Genomic DNA, 13,936 nt, shown 5'->3' with positions numbered 1-13,936 from the left:
ATAATAATATTTCTTATTTGGCAATTTAAACTATACATAGCAAATACTAATCTTGGAGGGAATATTTGTTTTAGATACATTGTTGTATATGAAATCCTGAAAAAAAAATTGTTACTGATCGATATGTACTGAAGGTTAGTAGGTATATTTTATAATAAAGAAAGGGTATAACACAGTTGTCTTTAACTCCGGTTAAAGTCCTAATGATTTGATGCAGACAAACTTTTTCAATTGTTTTTTTTTTTTCGCGAAATGCGTTCTTAATCTACTAAACTTAATTTTTCAAGACTCATTTTTATTATTCTATCTTATATGTAAAATAAAATTATCCATGATCACATGTAAAATAAAATATTACACGATTATGGATAAATAAAATATTACAAGATTGGATGTAAAATAAAATATTAAACGATCATATGTAAAATAAAATATTATATGATCATATATGATATATGTATATGACACATGTACCTGATGATGATATATGTAAAATAAAATATACGAACATATGTAAAATAAAAAATAAGATCCTTTGTAAAATAAAATATTACACCATCATACATAAAATAACATATTATTCGATCATATGTAAAATAAAATATTACAAGATCATATATAAAATAAAATATTACACGATCATATGTAAAATAAAATATATGATCACATGTAAAATTAAATATTGCACGATGATATGTAAAATAAAATATAAGATCATACGTAAAATGAAATATTACATGATCATATGTAAAATAATATCTTAGACGGTGATAACTAAAAACGTTTTTATATAACAGAGAGATATCTTTATTATTATTAATTTATTTATTATTTACTAATATATAATACATCGCATTTGTTTTCAATTTTTCATGCATTTCAAACAGGGAAAATGTCACAAAAAAAAGATATTATAATTTCCGTAGATAAAAAAAAAACAATGAAGTATACAGTTTCATGTCATTTTATTCAAATGGAGTATATATAAATAACCCAATAACCAATAACCCATTTAAGTTAAAGTACTACTTGTTCACAAGCCAAGAGAAAGAATTTATGAAAAATAACAAAGATGTGCTGCCCAACTTCATTGGGTTGCTAGTGCTATAGTCTGGGATTTTTAGTCGGGATGCCAGAATAATCGCTGTAGGCAATTATCCAAAAATAAGTTAAGTAATTAATTTATATTGAGTCCTTTAGAGTGCTACCATCGGGTAGTTTCTCTACATCCTTGTACCATACCATTATGATTTCCTCAAATTTACTTTATATATTTATGTAAAGTTGTAAATATCAATAAATAAATTTTTTAAAAAATATTGAGCCCATTAAAAACAATTATTATAATTGGATTCTTTTCCAAAGGCTATTTGTGTGTTTACCAGTTTACCAATTAAATACCTTTATACTTATAAAATGTTGTTAGCATTGATGATATAATATAATAATGGATGGTATTGGGTTATATAATTGTATATAAACTACATAAAGAGACTAAGTACAGGGACCTGTACCTACTTAATTGGCTTCTGATCCATCCTCAAAAACTGTCGTTTTTGTTGTAGCACTTAGGTGTTAGTAAATCTAATAAGGGAAAACCCCTCATGTGGCAAACTAAAACATATCCAGGGACGCAGTAAAAGATTCCTCGAAAGGCTCCTTCCTACCCAGGATCCGATACCGATCCAGGTATCGGGACAGATGGCGAAAAACCTTAATAAACGACATATTGTTGTTGTAATAAGGGCTAATGCCTCGATACATAGCACTAGCTACACAGCATACTTATTCTAATCTAATCAGACATTTTTTTTAATCTTATAATACATAGGCATAACAACTAAACAAGTTACAATATATAAACAAGCAACAATGTATAAACATGCGACAACATATAATAAAATTTTAGTACCAGAAAAAGCTGATTATATCGCAATCTTATCGCAATCTATAATTTTTTTTTCAATCAATTTCAGCAGTCTTGTGCAAGTCTCTTGGATGCATCCTGATGTGGTGATCTCCCACCTTAAGATCAAAAGTACTAAATACTCTTGCCTCACCCAGCCTATCGAGAATATCTTCGAACCTTGGTATGGGGTATTTTTCATCTACAGTATTCTCGTTTACCTTCCTGTAATCCACAACCACTCCATATTTTTTTCACTCTTACCTAGTAAGCTTTTCTTCCTAACCGCCCACAACGGACTATTATAGGGAGAAATACTGTCTACTATTATCCCTTGTCTCTTCAGTTTATCCAGCTCGTCTCGAATGTGCTTCTGGAGTGCCCGTGGGTATCTTCTTTCCTTCACTTACGTAACTCTATCCTGCTTCAAGGGAATTTCGTGTAATGTCTTACCCGTTACTCCAAGGACCACTCCTTCCTTAAAGAAAATATCGTCATACTCAAGTAAGATTCTTTACCGCCAGTCCTTTGCCTGTTTAATTGCCCCTACTCGAACTCCTGCACCCCCTACAATCTGTGAATATTTTCCCTCCGATGCAAATATTCCAATAATCTGCGGTTTTCTTAATTCTTGCGCCTACCTTTCCCAACGTTTTTTTTTTTTTTTTGTTCCCCCTTCCTGGCATTGCTGCCATACGGGGTTCAACAACAGTGGGGTTGTGCGTTAGGATTGGGCATGCCACTGCTGCCAATAAACATCTCTTTCTTTTTTTTAACTTTATTTTCATATGTGTATACAAAATTAATGGTGGAACCATTTAATTTTTGGGGACAAAATTATTATAAAAATGTGGTGCAGCCCAGCACTCGGTTGAGTGCCTTAAGATGAGGCTACACCTTATCCATCAGCATCCGTCCGGTGCGTCCAACACGCTTGGTTCGCATCCATCCGGTTGTCACCTCCAGTGCGCAGCCTAGTCCAGCCCTCCTGGTCTCAAACTGCTTCTTCGCTGTCATCTTCATCTTCATCTTCCATTGGTGGGTCGGCGACCCCTGGCGGCCGAGCCCTTCCCAATGTTAAGTGCGTTGGCCCGACCACTTCCCTCCACCCGTAGATGAATTCCCTGAAGTACGGGTAATTATCCTCTTCCATCAGCAGAGGGAAGTCCGACTCGGCGAGGGCGAAGATCCCGCATTTTCTCGACAACCTGGCACGGTGTCTTTCCATCGCGGTGCAGTCCAATACCACGTGCTCTGCTGTTTCAGGGACCCCACACGTCGGGCACCGGGGCTACCTTTCCCAACAAATCGCGCCGTGTAATCACTTGGTATTCTCGGGGCTCTTCTCTATTACATGAACTATCAAACTTCTCCTTCCACGCTACAGGGTTCACCCAGGGTACCTAAGTGGCATTGACATGCCTAGCACTCTTCTGCTATTCAGCCTCTCTAGTGGTTCCCGGTTCGCGATGGTGTTAAAGCTTCCAGTGTTCACGAGGCATCTGACTACTTTTACTCGAATAATAGGCAGACCGCCGCTCCCTTTCCTCACATTGCTGCTCACCAATGTGCGGTCGCCTCTCTGCCGGTACTTATCTCAAATTTCCTCTTCGCCCCTTCCTTCATCCTCGGCCTGCCTCCACACGTTCCTCCTGTTCTTCTGCCCTCGTCTCGGGTCCCTTCCTTCTCTGAGGCCTCCGATGATTCAATGGACTCACTTGCGGATTCTTTTCTTCTCTGGGGTCCTATTCTTTGCCTCAGAATCTGGGCTTTAACTTCCATTGGTTCCACCTGGCCTGATCTGGTTCTGCCTACGGTACAAATGGGGACATTATCTAGCTATGTGTCCCTTGTTTCCACTCTCGGAACACCGAGTTCGGGGACACTGAGCCACCAGGTTCCTAACTTTGCCGCATCCAGAAACTTGCGGTATTCTAACCGACTGCTGGTTCTTGGTTTTGCTTGTCCTGATCTTCTGTCCCTCTTTTTCTCACTCTCTTCTTCTCCAGGATGGCGGAGTAGTTCTAGGCATATTGTGCGTATTCCTCATCCACCCCGATTCTTCAACATCCATTCGAGATTTCTCCTCTCTAGCGCTGACATCTATCATCTCTTGAGCGCACTCAACAAAAGATCGCCCACTGGGTAGGCCTTCCTTTCTTCCCGTCTCTTTAGCCAGCTGTACCTTGAGGATTATAGCCAGAAACCCCATTCTTCCCTTCGCCTCCCTGACATCAACTGTTTCTCTCATTTTCTCTGTGGATTTGGTTACACTGGGCAATGAGAACGCCCGTTAGACTGCCGAGGTTTTCTCACCTCACTTAACATTTGAAGGATGTCTTTCTCCGTCCTCCAAAAGCTTTCTTCAGTCTCTCCTTGACAATTGGCCATGGTGTTTCTTCATCGGCCTAAATTTGGTTTAGAATATTTAGAATCCTCTTTATCCTGTACACCAAGGCCGCCTTCAATGAGTCCGCGTCCTCTTTGTTTAGTAGCTCTTTCACTACTTTAGCTTCAATTCTCGCTATCAGACGGTCACCTCCTTTGAGGAAATGGTTCAATTCACCCATTGTTTCCAGTAAACCTTTCTAAATTTGAAATTCCATTGTGCATCTGATACGGCCCCCATACATACATATATATAAATATATATAAATAATTTATAGAAAATATCATTTGCTAACGTTGTGTTTTCTAGTGTTGAATATTGTAAAAAATATAGTTCACTAATAATGTAATGTACGGCTCATTCCCTATATTACTTTATGTATATTATTAGTATTTATAAACACAAAATATCCGAAAGAAACACTATCGTTCTTTAAACCATCTTTTACACGATTGTCAATAAAATTATCCCAATCCAATTTTATTATACAAAATACACATAATGTCAGCGAAAATTATATCGAGTTACAGGGATAAACATTTTAAATAATTATTTTGAGTCAGATTTTACTGATGAACAATACGACAGAACTTGTACCCTTATTTGTACCGTTAACAATAATTAAAAATTAAGGAGGTTAAGGAGTGAAAAGAACTTGATTACAAACGTTGTCTTTTACTTTCACAGGAGTTCTCACAGTACTCTTGTCTATCCGAGTTAAGCTGTTTCTGTCCTGTTTTTTAATCACCATTTAAAAAAAAAATGAGTACTATTTTGTGAATTTATTTACATTGTAAATTTTCCTCTCCCTGGTAAAGGAACAGTTGGTTTATTCCTAGAGTAATTTTTTTTTTTATCCTCTTCCTGGTAATTTCTGATATACGGAGAGTGGCAGGGGGATCTACAGGTTATGTGAATTTCGTGAAATAAAAGTCGACCTGATGGGTCGGGACTTGTACCGGCGCCACTGCAGCAAATCAAAGTTGGCGCTTTAACAGGCTCGGCTACGAACGGCCTAGAACCTGACTTATTTTTGTTATAAAATATAAAACAATCCACTAATTTTACACCATTCCAGGTCCAAAGCTGATTTGAGTCAGCGTGAGTCCCTCTCTCCTCCCCCAAGTTATAAACTAACCAAATCTTGTAGGTTTACCGCATTATCGACTTAATTTTGTATAATAAGCTAGCTTTAGAAGTTTGCTTTATGTTTTTATTTCTTCTGAAGCAGTAAGACAGAACTTTCATCTCACCATCATTTTCAATTATTTTTTTATAATCCATAATTTTTCAATTTCATAATCATAAGAACAACGTCAGTCTTATTCTTGTTTCGAAAGGGGAGCAATGTTTTCAATGATTGGACAAAGTTTAATGCTTTAAGGACGAACTCTTGGCTTGATTCAATCTCAAAATGTGAAAATGACCTTAATTCATTACACTTGGTCAGTGAAATTTAAGTCATTTTTTATTTATTTATTTATTTTTCAGTTACATGACCCTCATTCAATTCAAATGAACATTACCATGATATGAGTAATTGAGGGAAATTAACGCTTCATTTCAACAATTTATCTTCCACTAATATGTTTTATGTACTAGAATGTTATTATATCGCAAAGATACAAATAGTACATTCATTTTATGTTTACTAGGTGATGGTATTTTCCTTTCGAAATTGGAAGGCACTGAAACGAAAAATGAAGAATTTACGAGGCTGGAAATGGAGAAGGCTGTGAAGATGGATAAAATGTTTAAAACATTATTTTCCTACATCCATGGTCACTTTAGTGATACTCGTCAAGCAAGCAATTTAAAATGTATACAAATTGAAGAAAATAAGGAAACTTTCGTATTCTACGAGATAAAAGGTAAAATTTTTCCAAAAAAGAAGCCAAGTTACGTAGCTGTAACACGGCCAGCTGTAGTTCATAACAAATACTTTGAAATCAGCGCTGGGAAAAAAATGATTAATTTAAAATTTAATGCCTCTCAAAATTTCCCGCATAAACTAAAAGAGGGAAACAGAACCGCAATTGAATTACAGGATGGGAAAGCTGAACCAACGAAAACAAGTCAGCTGGAGGAGGCCATTTCATTACTAACAAAAAGCTTGTTCCTTAAGAATGATACTTTAAAAGAAATAACATCGGCAGGTGTTACAAAAACTTCTCAGCCTCCAAACATTAACGCAACCTTATCCGCTTATACACGACTAGAACTTAACAACGATATCTCACAAAGCTTGCAATTTACTTTTGAAAATGAATATGACTTGGATAATGATACTATAAATAATAAAGTCAATAATTTTACTACTCCTTATGATCCTGAGCGACTTTCAATCACATCATCACAAGCTACTATGACGAGCCACTCAGGTTATGATTCGATTTCCAATAATCGTAGTACCCGAATTTACAAATACGTTACAGAGTCTGAAAATGAGCAAAATTTACCGGAAAACAAAATTTCTCATTGGGATCCAACTTCAACAGTTTCATCACACACTGCATCTTCTAATGTCCAAAATGGCAGTGACAACAATATGAGTACTTATCGCCTGACTACTGAAGCAAATAAACTTAACCTCACTATATATTCATACCACGCGTTTTTTCCTCATAAAAGCCTAAACGCAACGGATAAGGATAGTAATAGCCCGATTGAAGGAATTAAACCAAGCCCATATTTTAGTAATGCTAGTGAAAATCAAAATCATTCCCTATTCGAAAATAATTCAACCTCACCTCGTATACCTGATCAATTGACGACTTCTCAGGTGGCAACGAACCCAAAAAAAATTATTGATCTGCTTCATAACACCCCAAGCGTTACTACTTTTGATAGTGGCGCTGAAAAAGATGAACTCAATTCTAATACACCTATATATTTAAATCAGAACAATCTCACAACGAGAAGGAATTTACAGGATTATTCTCGACCATCTAGTATAATAGGACTTTCATTTAGCCCTTCGATGGTAGTAAATGGTAGTTTTTACCATTCAGTTAGTGGAGATTATAAAATAAATGTTTCTACTAAAGCTTTTGACAACAGTGATACGCCTTTGGTCACTGAAGGAAATAAATGGAACTACTCAAAAGACCAATCAAAAAGTTTTGCACTTGTCACTTCTAGTTTGTTGTTAAATAGGACTGACGGATTCATCAATAATTTAAATAACTCCAATGAAACAAAAGAAAACACTGTTCCATCTATAAAATATATCAGTGTAAGTGATTTTAAATCTGAACTCGATAAAGATAGTTCTTCATCAATTCCAGTTTATGATATTGGAACTACAATATCAGTTATTGGAGAGGGTATTTCTGTTCTAAATTACAACACCATGACCGCTGAGATTGGTCCATCGAGAGAATCCACTTTTGTTCCAAGTACTTTATCAAATATTCTTCACCAGACTAGTACTGAATTTGAGGTTTTATCAACACCTCACAACGATCTTCAAAAAAGTACCCAAAGTAATAAAATTGAGTCTAATCCGATATATAATCAGAAAACTGAACCTACTACAAACGCCTATTACACCTCATCATCATTCGATGAAACAAGAAGATTCAATTACTTGACTTCTGAAAGGAACACCGTAACGACTTCTGATCATATGAACCCTTCAACTACAGAATACAACTTGGTTCCTAGTTCATCACCAATAGATAGCTATCCATCTCTGAATAACTCCAATCACGAAACTTTTTATCAGGATCTGTCCACTTCTAGCTCATTAAGAAACAACACTACACCCACCCCTTTAATATTCGACACATCAGATCATTCGAAAGGATTATTCAATCATTCAAAACTGGAAATTTCAAATTCCAGCTTAGAATTAGAAAATCGTAGTTCTCCCTCACATCGAATTAACAACTCTTATTCTACAGGCAACACTGGCTTTACGATGAAATCTTACTATGCAGAAGAATCTACAAATATCCATAAACATTCAAATAAATCTTCTAAGAAAGAAACAAGTTATACTATTGGTTTATCATCTGTTTCACTACTTTACTCAGTGCATAACTCTAAAGACTACCAGGCAGTAGATCTTCAGTCAAACTGTTCCGAATCCGAAACAACACAAAACGTCCCTGAATCGAATGAATCGACCCTTCCCGTATCGTCCGATTATACTAATAGCATAGATAAAACCGGAGGATTTTTGACAGGAAAAAATTTTGTTACTAACTCATTAGAGAAATTAACGTCAGAACTTCTAGTCGACCGGTCCACTGTTCCATTACCGACTGCTCTCGATTTATTGACCGATAAACCAAGTGAAAATACTAAATTGCATTATTCAGATGGGATTGAAGTGTCAACTACAAGTTCTAATGAAAAAATTAGTGAAAACGTTTATAAAAGCACGTCAATAATTGGAGGTAGTGTTGAAAATAATTCATTCAACTACTTACAGCCACTCACATCGAATGTTGGAACTTTTGGTTTTACTGATTCAACAGTAGAAAACAGCGTTCCGTCAAAACCATTTATTCAGAAGGTAAATGACAATCATACGGTAATAAACCAGAAAAAAAATGTGACTTCGGCTTATGCATCTGTCCATGATACCAATTCAACATTCTATTCTCATATTACGAATAGGATCGAAGAATTGACTACAGGAACTTATGAAACAAATACTGAAAAAGTTCATAACACCACGTCGATAATTACTGGCAGTGCTGAAAATAATTCATTCAACTACTTCTTACAGAACCTTACACCTAGTGTTGGACATTTTGGTTTTACCGATTCTATTGGAGAAAATAGTATTCCGTCAAAAGCATTCAGTCAGAAGATAAATGACAATCATGCGGTAATAAACCAAAAAGAAAATGTCACTTCTGGTGATCCATCTGTCCATAACACCTATTCCAAATTCTATTCTCATAATACGAATAGGATCGAAGAGTCAACAACAAGTACTTATGAAAAGACTACTAATAACTTATATAACAGCACATCAATAATTAAAGGTAGTGTTGAAAATAATTCATTCAGCTACTTACAGCATCTTACATCAAGTGTTGGACATCTCGGTTTTACCGATACTACGGAAGAAAACAGCGTTCCGTCAGGAGCATTTAGTCAGCAAATAAATGACAATAATAAAGGTATAAATCTTAAAGAAAATATCACTTCTGGTGATCCATTTGTCCATGATACTTATTCTACATTCCATTCTCATAATCCGAATGGGGTCGAAGAGACGACTAAAAGTGCTTATGAAAAAGGTACTAAACATGTCTATAAAACCACGCAGATAGTTACAGTTAGTGGTGAAAATAATTCATTTAACTACTTCTTACATCCCCTTACATCGATTGCTGGAAATTTTGGTTTTACTGATTCAACGGGAGAAAATAGCGTTCCGCCTGGAACATTCAGTCATAATATAAATGACAATAATACGGATACAAACCGAGAAAATGTTACTTCTGACGATACATTGGCTCATGATATCAATGCAACATTCTATTCCCATTTAAACAATTCATCAGTGACATTCCCGATTACCTCATATTTCGATAATTCAAATATAACAAAAGGAGTTACCACTTCAAGTGGCATCTTTTATCATTCAGATTTTCCTAACCAACCTTTATTTGATGACATGATAAAAAACAAAACTGAAAAAAATGAACACTATGACTATGGCAATTCTTTAATTGAGAATAGCACGACTTCCATTACAGAAAAAGTTGAAAACGTGATTGATCCATTGAGTAATGCTGAAACACCTACCAGTAATAATCCTACCATCTTAGTAAACAACACTACTTATCAGCAATCATCAATTTCGTCCGTCATTTCATCATTAGAGAACGTTCATCCAACTACACCGTTATCCGTTTCATCAAAAGACGATGTAGTTATTGTAAAAACTACAAACGAACCAGACACCATGTATCCTGCAACTGGTAATATGAGCAGTTATGCACCTGTTACAGGAAAAAATGAAGCTAGCAAGATTTCTGTAACTTTTAATGACACAGACATAAGCGCCGATTACTATAAGACTACGTTCCCTTCTGGAAAACAAAATGAAAGTTTTTCTTATAGTAATTATTGGACAACCATATTTGGAAGTACTGTTAACAGAGAGGAAACTCAAACTCTTACTCCAGAATGGAATTCTTCCTCTTTAACAACTGATAAACCTAATAATCTAACTATTCAAGGAAGATCAAGTGAAGTGGCTACAACAGAAATAAAAAATTACCGTTCAAGTGAAAATTCACTTAATAATGAAACCACTACCCAGCATTATGCCCAGCCAAACATTTCTTCACATGTGGATGTTTCAGTATTTATTCAAGACGATAGTCATAGTAATTTTACGACTCCGATTTCTGTAGATAATACGAAAAAAGATAATTTTACATACACTGAAAAATACGAAGCTATTGTAAATGTTACTAATTCTGCAATCATCGAAAAATCCGAAGATACCTTTAAACCAACTCCGAATTCTATAACTCCAATTATTATGTCAAGTACACATACTGTAAAAAATAACATAACTTTGATGAAGAAATCGACAACGAGACATGAAATCACTTCCACAGAGAAAAACAGTGAGAATTCAAGAACCAGTGAGATTATTAACGATTTTGAAATGAGCACACAACCATATCAAACCATGCCATCCTTTAATAACTTCACATTCTTATTGCCTACAACAGACTATCTGACTAGTTACCTTCCAGTACGAATTCATCCACTAATAGCCTTCAGTGAAATTAAATGAAATGATTTTTCATTTGTTGATTTCCGGAGTAATTTAAGTGAATGCATAAATTCCAAGAAATCTAATATGAATTTTACTACCATTAATGTAATTATAAAGTTTAAAAATAGATAAGGAGTTGGTTGAGTATGTGTAAATATTTTAAACAACCACTGCTTTTTTGTAATATTCTTTATTTTTCATTTAGTTATGCTCTTATTTATTTGTAATATTCTTGGCAGTAAATTAATTAAAATCAAATATTGTTATTTTCACTACATAGTTAAAATATGTAAATAATAGATTTAAAAGAAAACTTTTAAAAAATTTGAAAGAACTTTACTATTATTGTTTAGTTATTCTAATATTTTAATGTAGTTTTACTCCATACAATTAAATAATTTTGTCATACATCAGTAAATTTACCAAACCTTTTTTTTTCTTTATTCATTATCAATACTAACATCACCCATAAAATAAGATGAATAATGAAACAATCCAATTAAGATTGACTTATCCCTTCTCTGGAAAGTTTGCCAAGAAGTTACCAATATCTGGAAGGAATAGTATGGTATTTCGATCCAATAAACTGTACCAAAATCATGTCAAAATAATACTTACTTATAATTCTTTAAATTTGGTATATTTTATTTTTGTTTTATTTTCAATATTGTAATTCTTAAACATCAATGAAATTATTAATGATTCTTTGTAAATAGATGTAAGCAATATTGAAAAAAAAATATTAATTTCAGTAAGCACTAACAGGAAGATGCCAAGATTTTATAAAGGCTTCTAAACAAAGTTAATTAATTAAATACTTCTAAAAGAAAAAAAAAACTTTGTAAAAAATAAGCATATTATGTGAAAAAATGTAGGATTTAAAAATATATGTGAGGTGTTTACTGTCCTTAGATTGAATTTGAGGAGAAGATGGTCATGAAGTGGTCGTTAATGACAAACACAAATAAGTAAAACTGTTTAATTTATGCGTTTAGACCTCAATTTCAGGCCTTCGTTATGGCTAAAAACAAAAATGAAATAATAGTTTAGATATCACTCCTTTATTTTGTAAATTGTACCTGAATATATTTTCTTGCATCCCATTGTATCATGCATGTCAATTTTTTTCATACATTTCATTTTGTTATTTTCAATTTTTTCAATATATACTGAAATCACTGCTACTTTTTTTATTATTTTTCTAATATTTCAATATTTGTGTGTACAATTTTGTTATTATTGTGTTATATAATGTTTTCTTTCACATGATTTCCCTATTTATATAGAGTACTGTCTGATTTTTAATTTTTTTTTTCAATATTTTTAATTTTTTTATATAATTCTTAACTTTGCAATATTATATCTTATGTTCTTTTGGAATCATCTGGTATCTTCTTAATTTCTTGTCATACTTTTTCTTAGTTTATTTGAGATATATATATTTTTTTCTTCTATATTTGACAATTACCTCAGTTTTTGTTTTAAGCCCAAATAAAAGCCAGAAATTCAGAATAAAATGTTGGCATAAATAAAATAAGTTATTTTATACTTATTTGTGTTTTTATTACTGACTGTATTCCCGACTATCTAGAAAATATATATGTTTTATGTAAATTTATAATTATTGAATCATTGTTATAGTATTTTTTGTAATTTTTTTTTAAATGTGAAATTTTCTTACAAAGTAAAATTAAAATTCATTTGTAAATATATCCATGTTACCAGACAAAATACCTGAATGAAATTCATATAAAATTATTCTAGTCATTACTTAAACTATTTAATTGATCTCATAGAAGTTGTATATGATTTGTCAAACTATACTTACAAACATAGACATGTTAAGGTAAAATCTTAAAATTTAGTTTAGCATGTAACTGGTAAGAATGTAAAAAATGAAAAGAGTTGTTTGTATTTTATGTAAATTCTTAATTATTAAACTATTGTCAGAGAATTTTTGTAATTTTCCTCTATATGATGAATTCCCTTATGTAATAAAATAATTATTTAATGAATGAATATATTCATATAACCAGAAAAAATACGTAAAGGAAATTGACCAAAAATTATTATAGTTACTTCTTAATCAATTGATTTTAAGCTATTGAGATATGAAGTGGCCCTATGTAATTTATCAACATTTATTTTCAACCAGACCATTAATTTCTAAAATGTTAGGCCTTCCCTTATTTTATAAAATTATCCACTGTATTACCACCATGTTACAAGAAAAATAGTGATAGAAAACTACTACTTTTTTTTTTAGTTCCCTATCAACAATTTTATTTATCAATGTAATCTAGCTTATATTCATATCCATCTATGTATTCATTAGCCAGAAATCAGAGTATTTTGTACCTTTGAAGTTTACTTTTTCTTAGTAATAGTATGCTACATACCTTCTCTCTAAATTTTATTAAAGTAGTTACAAGGTAATTATGATCATATTATATAGTTACATAATTCTTAGAAGAATTAATTTAAGTAAGGGTTACTGTGTGAATCTTATCATTCCATAATTGTATTGATCATTATCAAACACCTAGTCAACCAATACCTTTAATTGAATAATTCTGCTTGAATTATTCAGTTTAAGTTAGAATTAGTATTAGTAGAATTGAATATTCTAAAAAAAATATATCATTTAATCAAATTATTTTTGTTTATGAAAAAATACAGGTACAATATGGATAAGATTTTTACATAAAAAGTAATCATTGAAAGTAAGTGGTGCTTAACTATCTCATTTTACTTTGGGGAGTTGTACAAATATAATCAATTAAAAGTAAATTCATTGTTAAAAGTCCCATATTAAAGCCTCAAAAAGATTTAGTGTATGATTTTCCCTTCATTATATTAATATGAATACCTAAAAGTATATATA

At 32.9% G+C, this 13,936-nt stretch overlaps 1 protein-coding gene across 1 annotated transcript in view; it reads left to right on the top strand.

Annotated features, from left to right (window-relative positions):
* LOC106681451 (serine-rich adhesin for platelets) overlaps positions 1 to 11,270 on the top strand; it is an 11,783-nt gene extending 513 nt beyond the window's left edge. The window contains exon 2 of the mRNA XM_014421776.2: positions 5,951 to 11,270. Within this exon, the coding sequence (XP_014277262.1) occupies positions 6,019 to 11,070 (5,052 nt within the window). The 5' untranslated portion in view covers positions 5,951 to 6,018 and the 3' untranslated portion in view covers positions 11,071 to 11,270. The remainder of the gene's footprint in view (positions 1 to 5,950) is intronic.
* Positions 11,271 to 13,936: the final 2,666 nt, after the last annotated feature.

Source organism: Halyomorpha halys, unplaced genomic scaffold, assembly GCF_000696795.3.
Source record: "Halyomorpha halys isolate HHAL.00 unplaced genomic scaffold, Hhal_1.1 Scaffold339.1, whole genome shotgun sequence".
NCBI lineage: Eukaryota > Metazoa > Arthropoda > Insecta > Hemiptera > Pentatomidae > Halyomorpha > Halyomorpha halys.
The sequence above is the reverse complement of the archived record's forward strand: the minus strand, read 5'-3'. Positions and strand labels throughout refer to the sequence as shown.